Source organism: Equus asinus, chromosome 9, assembly GCF_041296235.1.
Source record: "Equus asinus isolate D_3611 breed Donkey chromosome 9, EquAss-T2T_v2, whole genome shotgun sequence".
Classification (NCBI taxonomy): Eukaryota; Metazoa; Chordata; class Mammalia; order Perissodactyla; family Equidae; genus Equus; species Equus asinus.
The window spans coordinates 30967267-30990929 of NC_091798.1; the positions used below are offsets into that span (position 1 = coordinate 30967267).

At 50.9% G+C, this 23663-nt stretch overlaps 1 protein-coding gene across 6 annotated transcripts in view; it reads right to left on the reverse strand.

Moving 5' to 3' along the window:
- The window catches only part of AFAP1L1 (actin filament associated protein 1 like 1), a 60045-nt gene that overhangs the window by 12786 nt on the left and 23596 nt on the right, over positions 1–23663 (reverse strand). For 2 of the 6 annotated variants that reach the window (XM_044777852.2, XM_070517213.1), the window contains exons 2-15: positions 21941–22069; positions 20400–20483; positions 19545–19642; positions 18288–18396; positions 14484–14609; positions 13852–14063; positions 12001–12180; positions 9933–10025; positions 6825–6918; positions 6468–6617; positions 5006–5217; positions 2724–2869; positions 1993–2065; positions 337–448 (exon numbers count right to left, since the gene is read on the reverse strand). In XM_044777852.2, the coding sequence (XP_044633787.1) occupies positions 337–448; positions 1993–2065; positions 2724–2869; positions 5006–5217; positions 6468–6617; positions 6825–6918; positions 9933–10025; positions 12001–12180; positions 13852–14063; positions 14484–14609; positions 18288–18396; positions 19545–19642; positions 20400–20483; positions 21941–22069 (1818 nt within the window). Of the gene's footprint in view, positions 1–336; positions 449–1992; positions 2066–2723; positions 2870–5005; positions 5218–6467; positions 6618–6824; positions 6919–9932; positions 10026–12000; positions 12181–13851; positions 14064–14483; positions 14610–18287; positions 18397–19544; positions 19643–20399; positions 20484–21940; positions 22070–22408; positions 22548–23663 lie in introns of those variants that run through there. The other 4 variants (XM_044777855.2, XM_070517215.1, XM_044777853.2 and 1 more) reach the window with 3 other exon arrangements.

Here is a 23663-nt window from a genome sequence, read left to right on the forward strand (position 1 = left end):
GATTTCTGGTCTCTTTTGAATAACTGGCAAATCTGGGCTGGCATTGCTGTGTGGGGGGCCATCGGCTGGAGCTGAGTGGCAGCCGCCCCTACAGTTGGGGCCTGAGCACTCCAGTTTCCTGCATTACCCTATCCCACCTCCTGTCGTTTGCCCTCTGAGGCCACATGCTAGCTGCCCTTTATCACAGTGCTCGTGCTGTGATTTTTCTTATGGTAGAGTATTTTCTTATACCTTATTTCACTCATTTATTTACCCACCTGACTCCTGGAGAAATCTGATTTTGAGACCCACCCCATGGACTGTTGCCTCCCTTCCTCCTTCCCACATAGAACTCACTGGAGGCATGGCGCTTAACCTTGACCTGCGGGTCCACCCGATGGGACTTCTCACTGCAGGAGGAAGCATGGCGCTTCACCTGGGCCCCAGTGGGACGCTCGGGCTCCTCATCCTGGGTGGGAGATGGAAGAAGGTGAAGAGCAGGCAGGCTTACTCATCAGTGCAGGGTGTATTCTGGTCCTTGCTCGGGACTGAGCACTACAGGACCCCTGAGCTCTTGGCCTTACACTTTAGACTCACGCAGCTCTCAGCGGTTGATAAACCCCTTTCACAACAATGTATCACTTGATCCTCAGACCTTCCTTTGGGGGGCAGCAGAAGGCAACCCTAAACTGGAGTGTCTGCTGAGAGGGAAATTAGGAGGTCTCAAAAGACTGCGGGTGACCTTATTTGATTTACCACAGATATTTCTGTCCTCACATCATTTGGAATCATCCTTCAGATTTTCTGAATTGCTAATATGGAGTCTTCAGTTAAAAGAGAAGTCATGGATGATTTCAGCCATTGGGAGAAGGGACATAAGACAACAGACTGGCTATACATTTGTGCGTCAACAATACTACGAACACTCAAAATCCTGTCAAAGCGCAGGAAACCATGAGTGGAATACGATACTAATGTAATATAATAATGATATTGATAACAACAGTGTTATTGTTGTGAGACCTTCCAAAGTTCAGGTACTGTGCTAAGTCCTCTCCATAAAGTATTTCATTTAGTTCTTGCAATAGTCCTATCAGGTAGGTTTTATCATATCCATGTGGAGCCAGGAAGTGAGGACCAGAGAAGTGAAGCCCAAGGTAACTCAGATGAAGCCCTGAGTCCAAAGTTCACGTCCTTATGCACTAAGCTGTCTTGCTACTAAGCTCTGCAACTGAGAAAAATCTCAAGCTGCAGCCACTGGTTCATCTGAGTCTGATGAAAGACTGTGTAAACAGAAGAAGGATGGCTGGAGAAGTTTCTAGAAAAGGGAGTCCTAGCGGTGAGAGCTCAGAGTGTCATCCAGCACTGTCCAAGGCAGGGGTCCTGGCCTGCAGACATGTCTACTTTCCTTGGCAGCTTGATTCTCTCTCTCTCTCTTAGCTGTGAGGCCTGACTCACCTACCAGCATCTGATCAGAATGTGGTTCTCTGGCTCTCCCATGGGAGGAGAAGGCACAGGACATGCTGCCGGGAGCAGTCTAGGTTGTGTGATGGCTACAGAGGCTTCATTGTACATTAATAAGCTGGCGTGTCCTTGGTTTAGTGAGCAAGACAGGGAGACTCTGTCCTGGGAGCTGAAGCCCAGACTGTGGATGCCACCAGGGTAAGGCCTATGGGGGTGGTCACCCAGCTGGCATCCCCCAGACACCACTGAATCAGCAGTGTCAGGTCACAGAGCAGTAAACAGGGGTGGGGAGCCCAGTAGTTTGCTCAAACTAGAGCAGTGCTTTGAGCTTGCAGAGCCCTTTCTTTTTCCTGATCTGAGGATCTTTCCACTGCACCACCCAGCCTCCTGTGCGAGGGAGTCCTCGTCCTGAGCCACAGTCTGTGACAAACAGCACCTTCTAGCTGCTGGTTAAAAATGATCTCTCTGAGGCAAAGGAGAAAAGGAGTGGTGAGGGAGAGCTAAGAAGTGCCCTTTGCCACATGCGTGGGCAGTCCCAAGGGACCGTACCTGCATCTTTTCATAAGGAACATCATCGTAGACACGGGGCTCAGGCCATTGATCCTGGCAGGATCTTGCATATCTAGAAAATACAAGGTACAATGATGATGACAATGATGATGACGCTTGGCAGCTTACAGTGCTTTCCTGTCCACTCTCTCATTTGATTCTGGCAGCAGGTCAGAAGGTTAGTAATAGCAGCCATGCCAGGCAGCATTGGGCCACTGCTGTGTTAAGGGCTTCATAGGCAGGGAGCCACGTGATTCTCACAACAGCCCCTGGGCTGGTAATTCATCACCTCATTCTGTACGTGAGAAAACAGAGGATCCAAGCTGGCAAGCAACCAGCCCAAGCTGTTGGTCATGACAGAGCTGTGACTTGAACCTGGCTCTTCTGATGCCGAATTCCAGGTACCAGCCCCATGCCCGCCTGGATGCTCAAAGGTGTGAGAACCAAGATTCTGTGGCATGAGAGCAGAGCCCAGGCCACGACACAAAAGGGCTTCTCCACTTTTGCTCATTCCATCCACAGCGTCCCTCGACCGTGGGCTACCTCCTTTAGTCAGCCCACTCCTGCCTGCCGGAAGAGGAGGGCGCCCACTCCGACTTTCCAAGGAAGCAGTCTTCCTCAGCCCTTCCTCCCTCTCTCCCAGTGTCCAGGGCTGGACTTGGGGCCTCTGAGAGGGTGCCAAGACAGCAAAGGCCACGGGCAGCTGCGGGCTGTGGGGTGCTGACCCTTACAGGAAGGAGTTGCGGCCTGCGCTGACGATGCTGGTCAAGGTTTCCACGTCCACATAGTCATAGTGCAGTGCCTCAGGAGTGACTTTGGAGCCCATCTCCACCAGCAGCAGCCCGAGCCAGCGGCCCATGTCCTCTGAGCAGCTTGCCTGAGGGAGAGGAGGCACAGCCATGTTCACAAGACTGTCGGGTCTCTGTCTACCTACTCACTTCAGCCAAACCCATATATACCTGTTATGCAGCCACTCCTGAGGGATCCGAGAAGAACACACATCGAAATCCAAGTGGCTCTTGCCTTCCCTCTATTCAGGTTTCTGCTCTACCACCACCTCCTCAGAGAAGCCCTCTCTGACCATCTCTCTAAGACACACACCATCCCTCACTATCCTCAGAGCCTTCCCCACCATTCAGAGGTGAAAACAACACTTCGATGTTCCTTGAATTTTTAAAAAAATATTTTAATTTTTATTAGAGAAGGGTATTTCTCACATAATCCAATCAGTGTTTTCTCCTGAATTATAATTGCCAATTATTTATAGTATTGTATACAGGAAAATCTCCAAGAAGTTGCTGGTCAACTAAACACATATTTATGTTAGTTCTCATTTAAAGAGCATTATTATAAAATCAACTTAGCATGAAAATGCTAAACTGGAATAAAGGAAGCACATTTTTTGCCAGAAAGCTCTGTGAATAACTTAAGAGAAAGAAGAGATTCGACTGCCAAATATGAAAAATAAAAGTGAGAGCCAGGGGCTGGCCTGGTGGCGCAGCGGTTAAGTTTGCACGTTCTGCTTTGGCGGCCTGGGGTTCGCAGGTTCGGATCCCGGGTGCGGACATGGCACCACTTGTCAAGCCATGCTGTGGCAGGCGTCCCACATATAAAGTAGAGGAAGATGGGCACGGATGTTAGCTCAGGGTGAGTCTTCCTCAGCAAAAAGAGGAGGATTGGCAGTAGTTAGCTCAGGGCTAATCTTCCTCAAAAAAAAAAAAAAAAGAAAAGAAAAGAAAAAAAAAGTGAAAGCCACTCTTGATGGCCTAGTAGTTAAAGGTTGGCTAACTCTGCTTTGGTGGCCCAGGTTTAGTTTCCGGATGCGGAACCACACCACCCATCTGTCAGTAGCCATTCTGTGGCCGCAACTCACACAGAAGAACTAGAAGGACCTACAGCTAGAATATACAACTGTGTACTGGGGCTTTGGGGAGGAAAAAAAAGAGAGAGGAAGATTGGCAACAGATGTTAGCTCAGGGTGAATCTTTCCCAACAATAAATAAATAAATAAATAAAATAAAGAGAGTTACAGAGGCAATATTTCTTGAAATTTAAGAACTGACTGAGGCAGTGGGATCTGAGCAAAGAAAACAAGACCAGGAGGCCACTGACCCTCTGTGGGGCCTTGGACAAGCACCTGGATGCCCAGGCCTCAGTTTCCTTATCTGTAATGTGAGGGGGTAGTTATTTAAGTTTTCCACCAGTGTTAATGTTTTAAATTCAAAATAGCTGGAGGATTGACACGTAGAGGGATTCAACCTGTCCTGCCTGACCTGAGAGAGGAGGGCTAGGGCCACTGGGGAACGAGGACAAAGAATGGGTAAAATGAAATCACGCTTTCATTCAGCCATTTGTGCAACAAATACTAACTGAGCCCTTAATTGTGCCAGACTGATGGGTTCTGGAAAAACAAAAGTATACAGAACAGGCATGGTTACTGCCTCTGCCTTCATGATTTTGACTCAATAAGGAGAGAATCTTTCTAAACACTGAGCCGCTCGATGGGAGGGGCAGGCTAGCTGGAAGGGCAGTGGTTTGTTCATCTGAGGTGGACAGTCACTCACGGAAAGGTTTCAGAGGGGACTCCAGAATCAGATCTGGGTTAGATCAGACTAGATGCCTTTCAGGCTTGGGATTTTAAGAGAAGGGAGAGGAAACAAACCTTGGGTCTAGGGTTGCCAGATTTAGCAAATAAAAATGCAGAATGCTCTGTTTAATTAGAATTTTAGATAAACAATGAATAACTTTTCAGTATAGCTATGTCCCAAATATTACATGGGATATATTTATATTAAAAACATTATTCGTTGTTTATCTGAAATCCAAATTTAAGTGGGTGTCCCATATTTTAACTGGCAAACCTACTTGACCACGTGGCAGCAGCTGGCTTCCTTTCCCTTCTTCCTCAGTCCTGGTAATGTCAGCAGCCAGGTCCCGAGACAAAAGCCAAGGCCCATGCCCCAGCTCCTCTCAGCTCCCACCACTGGGGACCGCCTGGGTTCTCTCCTCTCACCTCCAGAATGGCCACCTCTTGCCGGTTGCGCAGAATCCTGAAGGCAAATGGGTGTCTGGGCCCAAAGCCTGGGGCCACCTCACAGCCACGGAGGGCGATGGCATTCATGTGGGTCCGCAGGTCAGTGCGGTCCTTGTGGAAATACAGAGTGTTGCACTTCAGGCGGCACCAGCGTTCCTTCCAGCCCTGGTTCACCAGCACGTTCAGATAACCTAGGAGAGCGAGACCAGCAGTGTGACCTCCCGACAGCCCAGCCCTGGGGCAACCCACAGTGGAGGAGGCAAGTCAAGGTGCTTGGGTCTACACCCCGGGGACAAAGCGCCTGGACAACCCTTGTCCTAACTCCAGCTGGAAACGCCTTCTGGGTCCCCGATAGCCCACTCTCCCCAGGTTGTGATCTCAGGCATCCTCTTCTCTTTGTTTCAGTTTCCTATCTCAGAAATGGGGACTGACAATCACATTTGTATATCGCTGCACTGCCTGTGGACCATGCCAAGCTTGATGAAAAGGGCAGGAACTACTACAGAGAATGAATAAGACAGCTTTCCCTCTTGCCTTTCCTCTCCCTATCAAACTATTACTGAAAGACAGAAAGTAATGGATGATGCTGACACCTGGTGGCAGCATGTGGCAACAAAAACAGCTAGCCAAGATAAAGAATTAGAAAACAAGCAGGCACAGGCTCCAAATCTAAAATATATGATTTCCTGTTGGGTTCCAGTACATGCAACACTGCATTTGGTTGAACAGAATAATAATGTTTTCCCTTCCAAACCACTTTCAGCTCACATTGAATGTATTTATAATAAAAAATACTTAAATGTTTTTATCTAAGAAACTTCCTTGTAAGACTGGCTCGTAACTTACACACCTGCCATGTTATGAGCCGGGAAATAAGATACTTTCGTCGTCGTCGTCTTCTTCTTCCTTGTTTTTGCTGAGGAAGATTTGCCCTGAGCTAACATCTGTTGCCAATCTTCTTTTTGCTTGAGGAAGATTCGCCCTGAGCTAACATCTGTGCCAATCTTCCTCTATGTTACATGTGGGTTACTGCCACAATCTGGCTGCTGACAAGTAGTGTATGTCTGCACCCGGGAACTGAACCTGGGCTGCCAAAGCAGAGCACACTGAACTTAACTAGTAGGCCATGGGGCCAGCTCCATACTCTCCTCTTTTTATAGTGGAGGAAACTGAGGCCTAGAGGACAGTGACTGTGTTAAGGTCACAGGAAGCACAGAAATATGGGAGTCAGTTGGCTTTTCCTTCTTCTGAGCGTCAGGGCCTCGTGGGAGAGAAGTGATAGAAGGGCATGGATTGTTGATGGGGTAGGATTAGCCATCCAGTAGGAGGAGCCTTTCCTCTGCCTTGGTGTCAGGTGGCTGAGGGAGGGTCTCCTGGCTTAGCCCCAGAGCTCCCCATCCACTGGGTCTGAATTCTCCTCCGCCGCATGCCAGGTACCCACCACAGCACGGAACCTCCTCGGCGGAGGGCGTCTGCAGGTCCTCAGCCAGCGCCTTCTTCTTGGAGAAGCTGATGATACGGGTGATCTTGCGGCCTGCAGCCCTGCTCATTGAGCCCTTCAGCTCTGCCAGGCTGCTCTTCTTCCCTTTGCCTGTTGCCATGGAGATGGGTCAGGGGGAGGGAGGGAGACCCAAGTCCCAGATCCACTCATCTAAGCCTTCCCTGTGGCCCTTTCAGCCTGCACACAGAGCCTGGCCCATGTCTCCAGTGCGGTCAGGATCTGTTCTGTACTGTGCGCCTGTGGCAAGGCCCCTCCCGGCTCTGGCATCCTCGGGCCTGAGCCCCCAGAGGTACCTACCATGTTCACAGGCCTCCCGGCGGCCGAGGGTGGAACAGCTGTCGCCCATGCCCAGGCTGTCGGAGTCTGAGGTCTGCTTCTCTTGGGACAGCCTCTGGGGAGGGACACAGACGGCCTGGCATCAGAGGGCACACTCAGAAGTCTCCCTTTGTTGGTTCAGTCTCCCCCTGACCCCTGCACACGGGCGTTAGCTAACAAATACTTGTCAGCAACTATCATGTGCCTGATACCACACTGGGTATGGGGAGGACAGTCATGACTTAGGATGGTTGTGTCTTTGAGTTACATTCTATCTGGGGAGCGAGGCAATTAATTACAACACATTGAGATTAATGTCCTAAGAGCTGGACCACATTCGGCAGGTGATAGGGCTCTGGGAAGGTATTTAAGTGGGATACTAATGTAACGTGACTGGTTTAGGGAGTTGTCTCCAGTGGTGTCACTGGGGACAGACAAGAGGGAGCAAGACTGGAAGCGAAAGAGCCACTTACGAGAGTGTCATGTGGGCCAGAGGGGACTCAGTAAGGAGGTGAGCCAAGGTGACAGTGAGGATGGAGAGAAAGGGAAGAGCTGGTATTTTCAAAATCGTCATGAAAGGACTTGGTGGCCAATTAATAAGAGTGGTGAGAAGAGAGGAGTCCATTACAGTCCTATCTTGGGGGAAAGGATGGTAAAGACACACATACCATGGTAAGAACTTTATTGCCAGTCAACGTTATTTTTACTCATCATGCCAACTCTGGAGCAAAGCTGGAGCAAGTCATTCATCCATCCATTCAAACAGGGTCAACTAAGTGCCTACTAGCTACTCTGGGAGGCGGCTCGGAGCAGTCAGATGGACCTTGGACGAAATCCTATCTCCAGTAGCACCTGTTAGCGGCGGGAATGTGGGAAAATCCTTTCATCTCCCCCAGGCTCGGTATTCTCACCTGAGTTACACTCATTTCAGCGGACTGCTGTGAGGCACCAGAGAGCCCAAGGGAAATTGCAAGGCCAACAAACTATTATTTCTACCACTGGTGTGGTGTGCTGCCATCTCACTTTAAGAAGTTAAACTGTGCCAGCCAGACTCGGGACTGGATTAAAATGACACTCACCCACTTAAAAAGGCAGAATTACAGAGCTCTGAGGCCCCTAAACCTTTCCTGCTAAAGACACCCCAAGGCCAGGCTCAGAGATGCTTTGCTATAAGCATAGGAATGGGGGCACAGAGGATAGGAGAGGGCGTGTGCTCCCCTCAATTCCCAAAGGCTGGAAGACTGGCAACTGCCAGACAGGGGACAGAACTGTCAAAAGTATAAAGAATCACCCCTGTAAATTGTGAAACACCACTTATGGTTCTATTTGTTCTGCCACAGGTGGTAAGTTTTTCATCAAGATAGGAAGCAAATACAAAGAAACACTGTGAACACTTTGGAATTGACTTAATGATGATGGCACTTGAATCACACGATTCCACGGACAGACAGGCCCACCACTCCCACCTCCCCACTCCCACTCCCCTCCAAAAATGCCACCCTCAACATTTTAGCTACCCTCCCCCTATATGCTCAACCATAGGAAAGCTCATCCCTATAAGCTTGTCTCTTCTTTCTCTACACACCCTCAAACTGCACCATGGATGCACCCGTGGGTGTGTACACTCATGCTCACACTCACACACTCACACTCTCACTCAGAAACATGCACACCCCAACCTTGCTTTCCTTTAGGCGCCACTGACAGCAAAGGCTGAGTGAGGACAGGGCTGAGCTCCTCCAGCATCCTTCTAGGCACGAGGGTCCCCACCCTCCTCACCTACTGACTGTCTATTGACCCCTTCCCTTGCAGCTCCTGTCCCTTGGCCCACCTCTGCCCCAGTGAAATCTTGCCCATTCTTTAAGGCTCTACATAGGTGCCATCTTCCCTAATGCCCTCATCCCTCCGGCTAGCCTGAGCTCCCATCCCCCTCACTACCGCTTTCCAGGACCACTCCAAGAGAGCTGACAAGCTCCCCCTTCTCTCAGAGCCCAGCCACATGGTCTCTTTCCATGCCATGCTTCCTCCTGCTCCAGGGCCTGTGCCCTCTGCTTGGAACTCCTTTCCCCTCTCTTTTCTTGCTAGTTTTTCACCCTCATCTGAAATGTACTCCCTCAGGGAAGCCTTCCCTGACCCCAAGACAAGAGCAGGTGCCCTGGTATATGCTCCCAGGTTACCTGGTACTTTTCCCTCCCAGCACTTACACAGCTTGGCATTTCTAAATCTGTGTGACAATTTGATTCATGTCGACTCCAACTCTCCCCTGGGAGGGCTGGGCGTGGGTCTGTTTCTGCTAGGATTGCACCCCAGTGCTGGGCACAGTGCTTGGTGCACGGCAGATGCTCCCAACGACCCACTGAGTGGAGCTCAGGAGGCCCCGCCTTGAGAGGTGGGCTGGCAGAGTCATCAAGAGCCAGGCTGCCTGGGCGTAAGTCCTAGCTCTGTTTCTTATTAACTATGTGACTTTGGGTAAACTTCTCTGTGCCTCAGCTCCTCATCTGAAAAATGTAATTCATAAAAGAATTGTTGCAGAAATTAATTTAAGTAATACATGTAAAGCATATGGAACAATGCTGGCCACACAGTCATATTCTGTAAATGCTCACCTTCATCAGATCATGCAAGATCCAGGTATGTGGGTCTTGGACCTCCCCCTTGGGTTTGGGGCTGAGTCCCTTTATCACCCACAACACCTGGCAGGGCACAGGCATTAGCACGTATTTGCTGTTGGCCTGATGAACTACTAAGTGACGGCTTTGCTCATGTCCCAGTGGGGCACACTCCTCTGATTGACAAATTCCAACGTACTTTTCATGACTCTGTTCCAATGTGACCTCTTCCTGTCCTGGCAGGATTAGTCACTCCCTCCTCTGACTTGTACTGCACCCTGGACATGGACACTCATTCACTCATGCATTCATTAACTCAGTAGACATTTATTGAGTGCCTACTATTGTGCCAGCTCTGTGTTGGGCACTCACAGCTTGTATGACACCACAGCAGGTGCCTGGCTTCACCAGCAGCCTGCGAGTCCCCCTGGGCAGAGCCCGTGCTGCCTGGCCCAGAGGAGACCTGTGGAGACAGGTGTACCTTGTCTAGGTCCAGCTTGCACAGGAGGACGGGGGATCTGGGCATGTCTGCCCCCTCGGCTCCCCCGATGGGCTTGCTCACCTCTCGGATGACCTGTGGATAGGAAGAATAGCTGTGAGCAGGCCAGCAGGGACGGCGGAGGCAAAAGGAAGAATGGGGTCTGTGTGGTCAGGACTGTCGAGCAAAGGGATTGGGACCCCCTGGGCAGAAGAGCTGGGTTGACCTGGCCTCCTTCCTGCCACATGTGTGGGCCACCTCAGGGTTTGACCAGACTTTCTCTTGTGTCTGTCCCTTGAATTGAAAAGATACAGGGCAGGGAAACAAGAGGTTTGGCTTCTGGCCCTGGTTCCAATGCTCATTAGTCACGTGGCCTTCAGAAAGCCCCTTCCCTGCTCTGGACCTTGGTTTCTCTGTCTGTAACATGGGTTATAACCTCCCTGGGTTGTCTGAGGATCAGTGAGATCATGGGTGTGAAAGGCCATGTGAACCGGGACACACTGCACAAGCGTGAGGGACTTGCTTCTGTGACTCTGTTGGATAGCCAGGGCTATCTTCTCCATTTCAAAGATGAGGAAACTGAGACTCCAAGGCATTCACCCAAGGCCACACAGCACAAGCATCCAGATCATGAAATAATGGCCACCACTTGCTGCTCAGCTATCTGTGGCTTTACGTGGATTATCCCATTGCATCCCCACAGCAGCCTTGTGGGCCAGGGACCACTGTGATTGCCAAGTTACAGATTAGGATGACGAGGCTCTGAGAGGCAAAGCCATGGTTGCCTCGCCTTAAACTCTGGGATAATGGCCTCTCAGGATTGGGGTGTCAAGGCAGGCCTCTTAACTCTGGGTCTGGGGCTCCTTCTTCTGACCCACTGGCCCCTTGAGGGCAGAGGCTCCCCAAGCAGGCAGGTTCTCTCCCTTCCTTCCCCTCCTGAGACAAAGGCAGTAAACATTCCAGTGGAAGAGCTGGTTATCACAGGAAGGAAGGGAGGATGGGGGGGGGGGAGGGAGGATGGAGGCGGGGAGGGGTTTGGTTTCTTTGTTCCAGCAGGAAGATGAGAGGAGAGAGAGAGAGAGAAAGGTGCCAGAGTGAAATAGAAGCAGGGTGCAGGGCTGTGGCCGCTGTAAGGGACGGGGCGGGGCTTCACCGTCATCACACAGTAATCACTGACGGTTACTGAGCACTGACTACCTGGCAGGAACTGTGTCAAGTGCTCTCTAGAATCCTTACGAGAGCCATTTTACAGAGGAGGCAACCGAGGCACAGACAGGCAAAGTCATCTGCAGAGGATCACACAGCCAGTAAGTGGCACTTAGGCCTAGGATTGAACTCAAGTCTGTGTGTCACCAAAGTACCCCATCGTCATCACCATGTCACCCTGCCTATGGCCTTTGGAGTAGATTTGCTGGTTGGCTTCTAATCCTAGTCGCAACCACTTGGTTGTGTGACCTTCAGCAAGTCTCATAAGTTCTCTGTGCCTCGGTTTGCTCATCTGTAAAATGGGAACAGTAACAGTCCCATTGCGAAGAGTAAATGAGGTCATGTTTGTCAAGCTTTTAGCACAAGGCATGGCCTGAAGTGAGTGCTCGGTACACGATAAATCTCTTTGTACGGTGCAGCTGCGAGATGCAGAAGCTGGATCACAGGTGGATGTTACAAGGATGCACATTTTGCCCTAAGATAAAGAAGAATTTTTCCTTTTTTAAAAGAAAAAAGAAAAAAGATTAGCTTACTTAATGATAAAATCAGCTTCCTTTGTAGATATTAACCTCCCATTCCATGAGGTGTACAAGTGTAGGTTGGAGAAGCCCACAGCAGGGATGTTAGAAAAGAAAATCAAATACCTAAAAAGAAGAAACGCTTCCAGCCTGAAGTCTGTCTCCTGGAAACATCCAAGGCCCATTTCCACACATAAGCCCCAGCCACGCACGGGACAATAACCTCCTCTCCCTGAGCAAGGCCTGTTCTTCCAGGGACGGAGCCCACCCCGCTGAAGGCTGGGCCTGGGGAAGAGAGGAAGGAAGGGAGGCAGGGCGGGGGGAAGGAAGGTGCGGGCCCCCTGTACCTTCAGCCACTCCTCGGCCTGCTCCCGGCTCTGCAGTGCCAGTACCAAGACCTCAGTGGCCCCCTGGGAGAAGCGCAGCTCGTGCCTCTTGTGCCGGCTGTCCTTGGGCACGTAGACGACGTTGCAGACATCCAGTGCCAGCCTCAGATGTGGCTGCCGGTCCTTGGAGCTTTTGTAACACTGAACAGGGAGAGAAGGAGTCAGGTCCTCCTGGAGTGGAGGGTGGAGGAGGGAGACACCCTCACACAGAGGCACGGGGGAGCTCCACCTACCCCACAGACATCTCCCCCACCCAGCTCAACTGTGGGCACCGTGGGAGGAGGCTTTGGCTATTTCCCCCAGAGAAGAGAAGCCTGGGAGAGGGACATCTTTGGACAATCTTCAGATCTTAACGGCTACCAATGGGCCCCTAGGGCACACCTATTTAGGAAGAGGCAGATTTTAGCACAATACCAGGAAGACCATTCTAGTCTAAGGAACCAGAGAAGAAACAGGCTGGCTTGGGAGGAAGCCAGCTCTCTGCTACTGAAGGGCTACATGGCAGGAATGTGGGAGAGAGAATTCTGGCTGAGATGGAGGCTGGGCTTGGGAAGTCAAAAGTTTATCAATAATGACTCTCACTTCCCAGTTCTTATTATGAGGCCAGCATTACCTTGATACCAGAATCTGACAATGACATTACAAAAAAGGCATGACATAGCTACAAATGCCATGAACAAAGTATTAACAAGTAGAATCCAGATACAAATAAAAAGCATATTGTATCAAGATCAAGTTTATTCTAGGAATTAAGGTTTATTCTAGGAATGCAAGAGTGAGTTAGCATTGAAAAACCAACCATATAATTCATAACATCAACAGAACAAAGGAGAAAAACTACATATCTCAAAAGAAGCAGAAAAAGTATTTGATAAAACTCCATACCCATTTGTAACATAAACTCTTAGCAAACAAGGAATAGAGGGGAACTTCCTTAATGTGATAATAAGGGGCATCTAGAAACAACCCACAGCAAACATCAGGCTTAATGGTGAATTACTGAAACTTTCCCTTTGAGCTCTGGACTGAGACAAGGACACCTGCTGTCACCACTTCTGTTCACCTTGTGCTGGAGGTCCTAGCCAGCGCGATAAGTCAAGAAAAAACGGAAGGCATAAGGAGTGGAAAGAAGTAAGTCCTGGCCCTTGGACTAGTTCTGGCCTGGGATGAGCTTTTCACGGCTCCAGGGTGAGAAAAGGTCACGTTTCAATTGGATATATATTGGGCAAGGCTTGTCAACAGATTTTTGGGTAAAGAGCTATTTTCTCTTCTGGAATTGTCTCTCTTCCTACTTTGAATTTAAAGGTACATTTTGTTTGATGAAAATGATAGTGATGAGAGATGGTGAATTGAAAAAAAGGAAAAAAGCAAGTTATGTAATAAATACTACATGGGCTCAGTTTTAGAAAAGACAGATACATGGAAACGAGGGTGGAAATATGTATATTAAAACTTAACACTGGTTAGCACTGGGTCAATGGGATTATAAGTGGTTTTTTAAAAAGGCTTTTTCATTTTGTTTTTCTCTAGTTTTATACATAATTTACTTGCATAATGAAAAACAATAAACATTGTTTAAAAATGATAAAAAATTCTTTCTTGGCAAAACAAAAACTTGGTAAAGTCTATATCGGCTCTTCTAGTTTTTTTTTAAATTCTGCTCCAGTGGGAGAGCCCTGACCTCAGAAGAACGAGGCTTTGAGCCTCTGCACATGAAGCAAGCCCAGAGGAATTGAGGCCGACACGCCTGCATGCACGCAGACATGCGCAAGTCCGCGTGAGGCCTAAAGGCACACGCCCATGGCCACTCACCAGGAGCTGGTCTTCCTTGATGACGGTCAGCTGCTTGGCCCACTGCCCGAAGCGCTTTTTCCGCAGCAGGAAGGCACATATCCTGCAGTCCCTCACCAGGTGCATGGAGGCCTCCTCCGAGGGCCACTGGTGCATGGGCTGCGGGCCCTTCCCTTCCTCCTCCTCCTCGTCGTAGGACTCGTAGGAGCTGCTCATTGCGTCAGAGTCATTGTCTGCAGGTGCCGTGGGAAAGGACCTGCCACTGTGCCACTGCCCAGGAGGCAGCTTCTAACCCCTCTTCAGGCGTCCCTGCCCTGGGCCCCGGGACCACGAAGGGGTGGCACAAGGGGAGATCATGGTAATGGCTATACTCCCTTGTGGGCACGGTGTTTTACAGATTTACCACTGGCTTTGTGCTCTCGGTGACTTCACCGAGGTTCACTGTTCTTATTAGTAAAATGGTCATAAATAACAGTATCTACCTCATCAGGCTACTGTGAGCATTACTGAATACAGAGCGTTTAGCCCGGTTTCTGGCACTCATTGAGTGCTCAGTAAACGTCAGAGGGGGTGGTGGGTACATGTACGCCAAGGGTCAGGTCAGGGCCTACTCTTCAAGGACAGAAGCTTCTCAACGCCTGCCCGCTACTTACAGGAGTTCTTCAGCTCTCCGTTCATCCTGGTCGTGGGGTAGCTGCTGTCTGCATCCTCGTAGTAGCTATCCACGACGGAGTGCGCCGGGCTGCAGCCGTCCGTGGGATTGGCAGCAAGAACCGCACCTTGGAAAAATGCAGGCAGACTGCAGGGGCCAGGGCTGGGCAAGGCCCTGGACACAGTGCTCCTCCTCAGGGAAGAGAGAGCGGAGCTCCCTGCAGCTCCCCGGCCAGGGTGTGGGGCCTCCTTTCTGCATCTCACCTGCTCTAGCTCCCCATGTGCCCTCTGTGCTCCAGGCATGCGTTCATGCTCTTCCTTGTGCTCTCCTAGGTTCCCGTAGAGCACACTTACTCATCCTTAAGACCAGTCCTTCAACATCTTTCCTCTGATCTTCCTAGGCAGAGAATGGTCAGCCTCTCCTCGAGACCCCAGAGCACTGGGGGTGGGTGTGTGTGTGTGTGTGTGTGTGTGTGTGTGTGTCTTAGTCACAGCTCTGGTCCCTGTACTTCTAAACCTCTGCGACTACAAAGGAGGAGTGGGACTAGAGAGACAATGACAGTGCACCCAGTAGTGAATACAGCAGCCACCCTGCAGGATTACCACCGCACATTCCCATTCAGGGGGCTGCACGGGCTCAAACCGTATTCTGCATCAGCATTACGGGGGTCTTTTTAGAATGCAGACCCCTAGGCTGTATCCCAGAGATTCTGATTCACCGGGGTGGGCTAGGGTGAAGTTTAAACAAAATGGTTTTTAAACTATTTAATAGGACATTAAAAAACATACGTAAAAATAGAAAATATAATGAACTCTCAGGAGTTGGATGTTTTAAAAACAATTAGGGTTGTTTTGATGCAGATGGTCTCTGGAGCAAACTCTGAAGTTCAGGGGGTTAAAGGCATGTGCTTTGGGGTTGATCAGATTTGAGTTCAAACCTATCTCCACACTTACTGAGTGACCTCAGAAAGAAAACACAGTTTCTCTGCCTTTCAGATTCTTCACCTTAAAGTGGCGTGAACAGTTCTCACGTGGATTAGTGCTAAGATGCGTATAAACTCTCAGCACAGTGCCCGGCACACAGAATGTGCTGGACAAATGCCAGCTATCATTATTATCGTCTCCTGCGATTCCCACAACACGGGGAGGTGGGTGTCAGCCCCACTTTACAGATGAAGAAACTGAGGCCACGCACAGTTCGCTGGTGACAGAGCCTGGATGAGAACTGAGGTTGCCAGCTCAGGGGATGGAGGCACATCCCTCGTCCAGGAAGCCTTCCTTTCATCCCATCGCAATTGGCTCTCACCACGCTGCTCTTCAGAGCGCCGCTTTGGGCTCCCAGCCCCTCCTGTCCATCTGTTTCCTGAGGACGGCAGCAGTGAAATTCCCAGTGACCGGGACACCCAGTTCTATCTCCCGAGTTCGGCTCAGAGCCTGCCTTTCCCAGCAGGCACTCTGAGGCCTCAGATGATGGCGACATCTCCTGTGGGGTGGACCAGTGGAGTGAGGCCTGGAGGTGGGGCCCGGGGGAGGAGGAAGTGCGATGAGGAAGGGGGAGGGGGCGTCTGCAGCAAAGCGCTGGGACACCTGGCAGGGCTGGACACTGTGTGCAGGAGGAAGGATACTCCGTGACGGGCTCGGTGCTCTCCCCCTGGACAAGGGCCTTGGCCTTCCTGAGGCACTCCCTTCCCGCCTGCCCCAGGATCCCCGCTGCTCCTGGGAGGCGGCTTCTCCGCCCCTTCTGAGAGGGGGATGAGCTCTCTGGGGAGGTGGAGGAGCTTCATTAGGTGAGGGACTCAAGCTGGGGTTCGGGGCCAGCAGCACTTTGTCCTCTCTTTCCTCCCCTGTCCTTGAGCAGTTAAAGTCAAGTCACTGACTTCACATACAAACAGCTGCTTGCAGCGACGCAGACCCCAAGATGATCAAGGCTGAAGAATATGGAGCCACTGATCACCTGGTCCAGCCTTCCCATCTCACTTGGTTTTAGCTAGTTTATTAATCATAAAAATAATATACCACAGTAGCCCAAAGGTGGAAACAACCCAGGTGTCCATCAACTGACGGATGGATACACAAAATGTGGTATATCCATACAATGGAATACTATTTGGCCGTAAAAAGGAACGAAGTACTGATACATGCAATGACATGGATGAACCTTGAAAACATTATGATGAGTGAAAGACACCAGACACAAAAGGCCACATATTGTATGATTCTATTCATATGAAATATCCAGAATAGGCAAATCCATAGAGACAGAAAGCAGATCGGTGGTTGGCAGGGGCTCAGGGGAGAGGGGAACAGGGAGTGACTGCTTAAGGGGTATGGGGTTTCCTTCTGGAGTGAAGAAAATGTTTGGGAACTAGATAGTGGTGATGGCTGCACAACACTGTGAATGCACTAAATGCCACTGACGGCCCACTGTAAAATGGTTGAAATGGTCAATTTTATGTTATATGTATTTTACTACAATAAAAAAAATATATGCCCATGGAGAAAAGCACAGTCAGTACAAAAGAGTATAAGTGGGAAAATATGTTCCCTTCACCCAGATTTCTATTTATTTCCCACAGGAAAATACTCTTAATAGTTTCTTGTATATCCTAGAAAAATTGTTAAAATGAATGCACGTGTGTGTGTACGCCATTAAAAAACAAATGAAATTATGTTATATGCAATGTTCTGTGTTTGAGTTTTTTTCAATGAAGCTATCTTGGAATTCATTTCTGGTCAGCGCAGACAGACCTATTTTATGTATTTTTTGGTGGTTGGAGAATATTCCACGGTACTACTGAATGATGGGAGAGCGTGACACAAACATTATCTTATGCAAGTTCAACCGCACATGCTGGGTCATCCAAAAACCATAATACGGTTTCTTGTATGTCATGTTAAGTCCCATACTTAAGCCAGCGGCTTATCTGATCCTCAAAAAAGCCACCATCTTTTGCAACCCTGGAGGAAACCGATTGAGAGACGAGTCAAAATCAAAGCCTTCCCTTTGTGGGCGATTTAAGAAATTTTTCAAAGGTAACTGGTACCACTGCCCTCTAAATTATTTTATTGTGCTCACCTATCAGTAAAAATATATGCATGTCATATACTTACATTTACTTATGTAACAATATGTACATATAAGCTAATTCCAAGTATGATGCTACTATTAGATTATAAACACTATAACTATAAAATATTCACATGGAAATTTTAGAAAGATGTATTGCCCTAAATATAAATGAAGCTTCTGATACTCCTGCCCACATCGTTTCATGAATCCCCTGGGGTGCCCACGCTCCACTCTGAAGACCTCCGATTTCCACCACGGCTTTTTTAATCTGATGCATTGACTTTGTAACTGATCCAACTACAAGATGTTATTCTGCTGAAACACAATTATCCCACCGGTCCACTGAAGAGGCGCACTCGGAGGAGCACCAGCTTCAGCACTAGGAACCCGGCTGCGAGGTCATCTGCGTACCTCCATCCTAGCACCTTGGTATGTGTGCATTTAGCCCCTCTTTCTTATCTGAAGGGCAGGGGAACAGAGTCCCAGAGAGGGGAGGCAGGTTGTCTAAAGCCACACAGAACTGGGACTAGAACCCAAGCCCCTGACCCCCAGGGCCACGCCCACTGGCCCACCCAGGCCATCACTAGGGAGGTCAGGTGCTCAGGCAGCTGCTCCTCAGGAAGTGGGCATGGCTGGGTGGTGCCCGGCTTGGAGCTCTAGCCCCAGCAGGAGAAACAGGCACTTCAGGAGAGGCGCCTCCTCCCCTTGCCCCTACCCCCAGGGGACCAGAACTTACTGTGGGAGCTGATGTACTCGGGGGCCTTACCCGGCCCCAGGGGAAGGGCCTCCTCATAGTAGTCCTCGGGGGGAGGCCTGTTGGGGAGTGGTGGAGGCAGGTCGGCTGCCTGAAGGGGGACAAAGGTGGGGTGAGACCAAGAAGGCCCGCAGAGCCAGAGCGGAGGGGAGCAGGCAGAGTGAGGGGAAGGAGGCAGGGGGAGAGGGAGGCGGGAGCTCCTTGAGGCAGCATGCGGTCTCTGAACGGGAAGTCCTAACTTCTGAGTGAGTTGCAGAAGGGCCCCGCTGGGAACCCTAGAGAGCATGCTTGGTCCTGTACTTCTTACCCGAATTATTTAAGCCTCAGGGCTCCTCTGTAATGTCCGACAGTTTTGTGGACTGCCACATAGACGGAGTTACACTTTAGACTGAGCACACGCAGAATCATCGAAAGCTACTGTGAGTTCTGCAATACTCTGCAACCCCATCTGCATGCATGCGAGGAACAGCAGGACAAGTAAACGTGAGATGTTATTTAGCCAGGTGGGATCACCTAGTGGCTAAGAGCCTAGGCTCTGGGGCTGGGGAGCCCCGGCTTTACAGCTAAGCTCTGTCACTTACTAGCAGTGGGACATCGGCATGTCACTTACTCTCTCTGAGCCTCAGTTTCCTCACCTGTAAAGTGGGGATAATAATACTGCCAGCCTCACTCAGTTGCTGTGAGCACGTAAAGGACATAATAAGTGGTCAAGAATTGGGACCATCCATGGTGATGAGGACAGTGAATTATGTGGTTGACAGACAATGCTTGATGTGATTATGGGCCCCCTGACTTAATTCCATGGCCCCAAGGGTGGGAACCCTAGATATGATCCAAACCATTTTGTAGGTGAAAAACTCAGGCTCAGAGACGGGAAGTGATTTGCCTAAGGCCACACAGCGGTAAGGAGGAAGGCAGAGGCTACGTAACTCCTGGTCCAGAGCTTTCCCCATCACTCTGCCTGTATTACTACAATCACAGGCTGGGGTGGGGACATCCTTTGGGACTGAAGGGACGGGTCAGTTCATCACATTCTCCCTGCTCAGCCTGGGCACAGTGAGCATGTCATGAGTCACTGAAATGTTCTCTTGGCACTATTTCTGCCCTTAACCACCATATGGGAGACAGAACAGGATCCTGTACAACCAGGAGGGTCCCCAGGGTCAGGGGGAGAGCTTCCCTTGCCCCCTCCAGAGGGACAGAGGGCCTGATGGTGTGGGAAGCCAGGCCATGACTCACATGTCTCAGAGACGGGCTCTTGGCTGGCTCAGGGCTGGCTCCTTTGCCGGGCTCCCCATCGTCCTCCGGCATGTCCCGAAGGTCGCTCAGGTCACAGTCTGTGGAGGGTCAGACCATTAGGTAAAGAAAGCTGAGGATAAGTGGCACAGAGCCGAAGAGGGCTGGATTTGGGGTGGGAAGGCCTCCACCACCTCCTCCATTAGTAACCCTGAGCAAGTGACTTCACCCCGAGACTGGGTCTTCTCATCTGGAAACTGGTCACAATAATCCCCGCCTTGTCTACCTCCCAGGGTTTTCGAGAGGATCAGATGAAATCATTTTCAAGGGTTATGTCATGAAAGCATGGTGTCTTCCTGCAGTGTCTATCAACTCCTAAAACTCTCTCCCTGACCCACAGCTTTCCCCCGTGGTGAAGAGTGCCGTCTTCCCTCAAGACGGAGCAGGCATTGCATACACCCTGCATGCAGCCTGGCTCGGCTGCTCCCACGCCCGTGATGCCACGGCTGGTCCATCACAGCTCCATCTTCTAGACTGCTAGACTGGGCTGCCAGACGGCTCGACCCAGGGTTCCAGGCGGCCACGACCAATGATGGAGGAGCAGGTGAGACCACACCCTGGGGGCCAGACCCCACTGGGCTGCGCTTTCATCCCTCCCTTTCCTCAAATCTCGGGGATGATCTCCCATAACCGTACAGATTTTGACTAGATTTTCAGACCTGGCAGGGCCCAGAGAGGCCAAGAGACTTGCCCAAAGCGACTCAGTGCTGTAATGTTGGAGCCAGGCCCCTATGCAGGTATCTCCCCGCCCAATCCGGGGACCCTCCCACAGACTGAGGTCAGCAGACGGTCGCTTACCAAATTCTTCGAAGAGGGACTCCACGAAGCTGGGCCCAGTGTGGAGGTCGGCTGTGTTCACGTACAGATAGGAGACTTCCTTTGCTGTGAGGGAGGAGGAGAACACACCAGCAGTGAGGGGGAGGCGACCCGCGGCTTCTGACTCTGAGGAGGGGCCAGGTCCCCCCGCCCCACTTGGACTTTTCTCCCACACAGGACACAGCATTCAGTTTGCAAAGCATGTGCACGTCTTAACGTCCCCTGGTTTCCCAACATTGTTTTCATCTTCACATTGTTACTGAGGCTCTCCCTCACCAAGTGAAAAGATGCCCAGAGCCCAGTATAGAAAACAGCTCACAGGGGCTGCTCCGGAATGGCCAGGGGACAGGGGCTCTGGGGAGCACAGTCCCAAACTGCCGTCCCTTTCATCCTCCCACAGGCCTGTGCGGGCAGCTGATGACATCGAACTCTTTTGTCACTGAGAAGTGAGGCTCACAGAGTCCCCCAGTGGTGACTTCCCACCACGTCACTCAGACCCTCCAACGCTGCAGAACACAGGTGAAGCTCCTTAGGGTTTACGAGTCCCTGGATTTACATGTATCATCTCATGGGCTGACTTGGGGTGTAGAGAAAAGGCTGGAGCAGATGAGGGGGCCTTGCTGCTCAGTAGACAGGCAGAGAGGCTGTGGGGGCAGAGGAGGGGCACCAGTAAAGATGTGGGGCCGGTGTACAACTCACAAAGACGGGGGTGTGTGCAAGTGTGGGTCTGTGTGTGGGAGTGTAGCATGTGTCTGTGCTACGTGTGCCGTGTGTCTGTCTGGTGTATGTCAGACTGTGTGTGCGTGCTCACTGTGTGTGCGAGGTGTATGTCAGTGTGTGCTGTGTGAGAGCACTGTTACATGTCATATGTGCTGCGTATGTGAGTTCATGCTGTATGTGAGAGCATGTTGTGTCGCGTGTGATGTGTGTTACGCATGTGAGGTATAGGTCAGAGCATGCAGTTGGTGAGAGTATGTTGTGTGTGTCACGGGTAGCATACATTTGTTATGGTTGTGCTATGCATGTGAGGGGAATGTGAGAAGGTGTGTGGGAGGGTGGTATGCGGTGTGTATGTCAGTGTGTGCTCGGTGTGAGAGCTCGTTGTATTTGGGGTCACATGTGATACATGTTTGTTACGTATGTGACAACGTGTTCTGTGTGAGTATGTTGCATGTGGGAGTGTGGTATGTATATGAGCGTGTGCTGGGTGTGACAGCATGTTGTGTGTGTTTGGGGTCACATGTGATACGTGTTTGTTACATATGTGATGTGTTCTCTGTGTGTTGTATGTGGGAGTGTAGGATGTGGTGTGTACGTATGTGTGGTGTGTGTGTGTGCGTTTGTAGCAGGCTGAGGATGGAGGAGTCCAATGAGCACAGAGGGCTGAAGTGGATGAGGACATTGGGTCAGACCATGAAAACCCCGAATGCTACACTATGAGGCTCAGTTGTTCTGCTGCCGGCAGGCCCTAGGGAGTTACGAAAGGTTCTTGAGGAGCTCTGGGGAGAACGCTGATGGCTGACCTGGGAGGGGCTGCAGGCTCTGCAGGATGGAGGCCACGGCCATCTTCTTCTCCAGGGTGGTATCGCTGAGGTACTCGTGGTCCAGGAGGCTGAGCAGCCCTGTGAGCTCAGGGAGCAGCTGCTCCAGCACTGAGGCGGGAGGCCGATGGAGCACGGTCAGGGCCCTGTGTCCAGGATCCCGGCCCCGCCCCCTCCCACTGGAGGCCAGGGAAGCAGGGCCAGAGGGCAGGCCCGGGTACAAAGGGAGACCTCAGAGGCCCTCGCACAGCTGTCCCAGGGCCAGCCACCCAGCCTCCCTCAGGAGAGCCCTGTTCAGTTAGCCACGACATTACTCCGGGCCTCCCCACTCTACCTCAGACCTCTTACGTCCTTGGCCTGAGGATTGAAGCTTCCGGGCTCACCCTGGAAGCTCTGAGCCCAGGCTGCCCTGAGCGGAGGCACCCAGGCCTCCCTTTGTCCCAGCCTGACCTCTGCTTTACAGGCCCAGGGTCCTTCCTCGCTGCAGCTCGAGGCTCGGTGCAGGTCCCAGGCGGGAGCCTCCAGCCGTCCAGGACACAGGCAGGAAGGAAGCCCTGCTGTCCCACCAGTTCATATGCTTCAATCTCTGGAAGCTTCTGTTTCCGGTGCCTTGGTGGGAGCCAAACTAAACATTAACCCTCCCCAGCTCAGGCCGAAGTCTACGGTGAGGTGGCTGTTCTTTCTCTCCACACTACAGCAGTGCTTCTCCAACTTGAGCTAACAGGAACTACCCAGTGAGCTTGTCAAAACGCAAATTCTGACTCAGGAGGCCTGGGGTGGGACCTGAGATGCTGCATTGCTGACAGGCTCCCAGCTGCTGAGGAGGGGCCAGCAGCTGCTGCTGCTGCTGCTGGTTGAGACCCCACGGAGTTGCAAAATCCTAGAGCACAGAGTCCTTTAAAGACTGGAGCGTGCCAAGAGCATGATGTCATCCATGTCTCCCTGTCCTGAGCAGCAACTTGGGACTTGGTTTGCCTTACAGCTGAAGACCAGCCTCATGACAGTGGTAGCACTGTCCTGTTTGTAACTCGCCAATCATTTGTGCTTAATAGTAAAAGCCCTTTCATACTTACTGTCTCTTCTAAATCTCATATTTAGCCTTTTATTATTTCCATTATATGGAGGCAGAAACGAAGGCTCAGAGAGGGTAAATAACCTCCAGGGTCACACAGCCAGCAGAGCCTTGACTGGACCTGGTTCCCTTACTCTATACGTCTAACCTTACTCTATACTCTATACATGACACCATAGTGCCTTGCAGTATTTTACACGATCCTCCCAACAAGTTTTAAGATAGGTCCCATGATCACTCCTACTTTTTAGATGAAGAAAGTAAGGTTCAGAGAAGGTAAGTAACTTGCTTGAAGTCACACAGAGGCAAGCAGAAGAGCCAGGAGGTCAGCTCCAGTCTCCTGACTCCCAACTCCACGTGCTTCTGCCCACCCCGGGCCCCCCGAGGAAGCCGTGAGACTCCGACTTGTAGCTACTGGGTCTCAATGGGTAAAAGGGGCTATAACACTGTGCGTAAGAGAACCGGCCCCAGAGCCAGACCACCTGGCTTCAGGTTCAGGCTCCATCATTCATTCGCTGTGGGACTTTTGGCAAGTTACTTAACCTGTGACTCAGTTTCCTCCTCTGTAGAGGGGAGGGGTGTAATAACAGCCCCTGCTTCTTATGGTTGCTGTGAGGATCAGTTATACCAGGC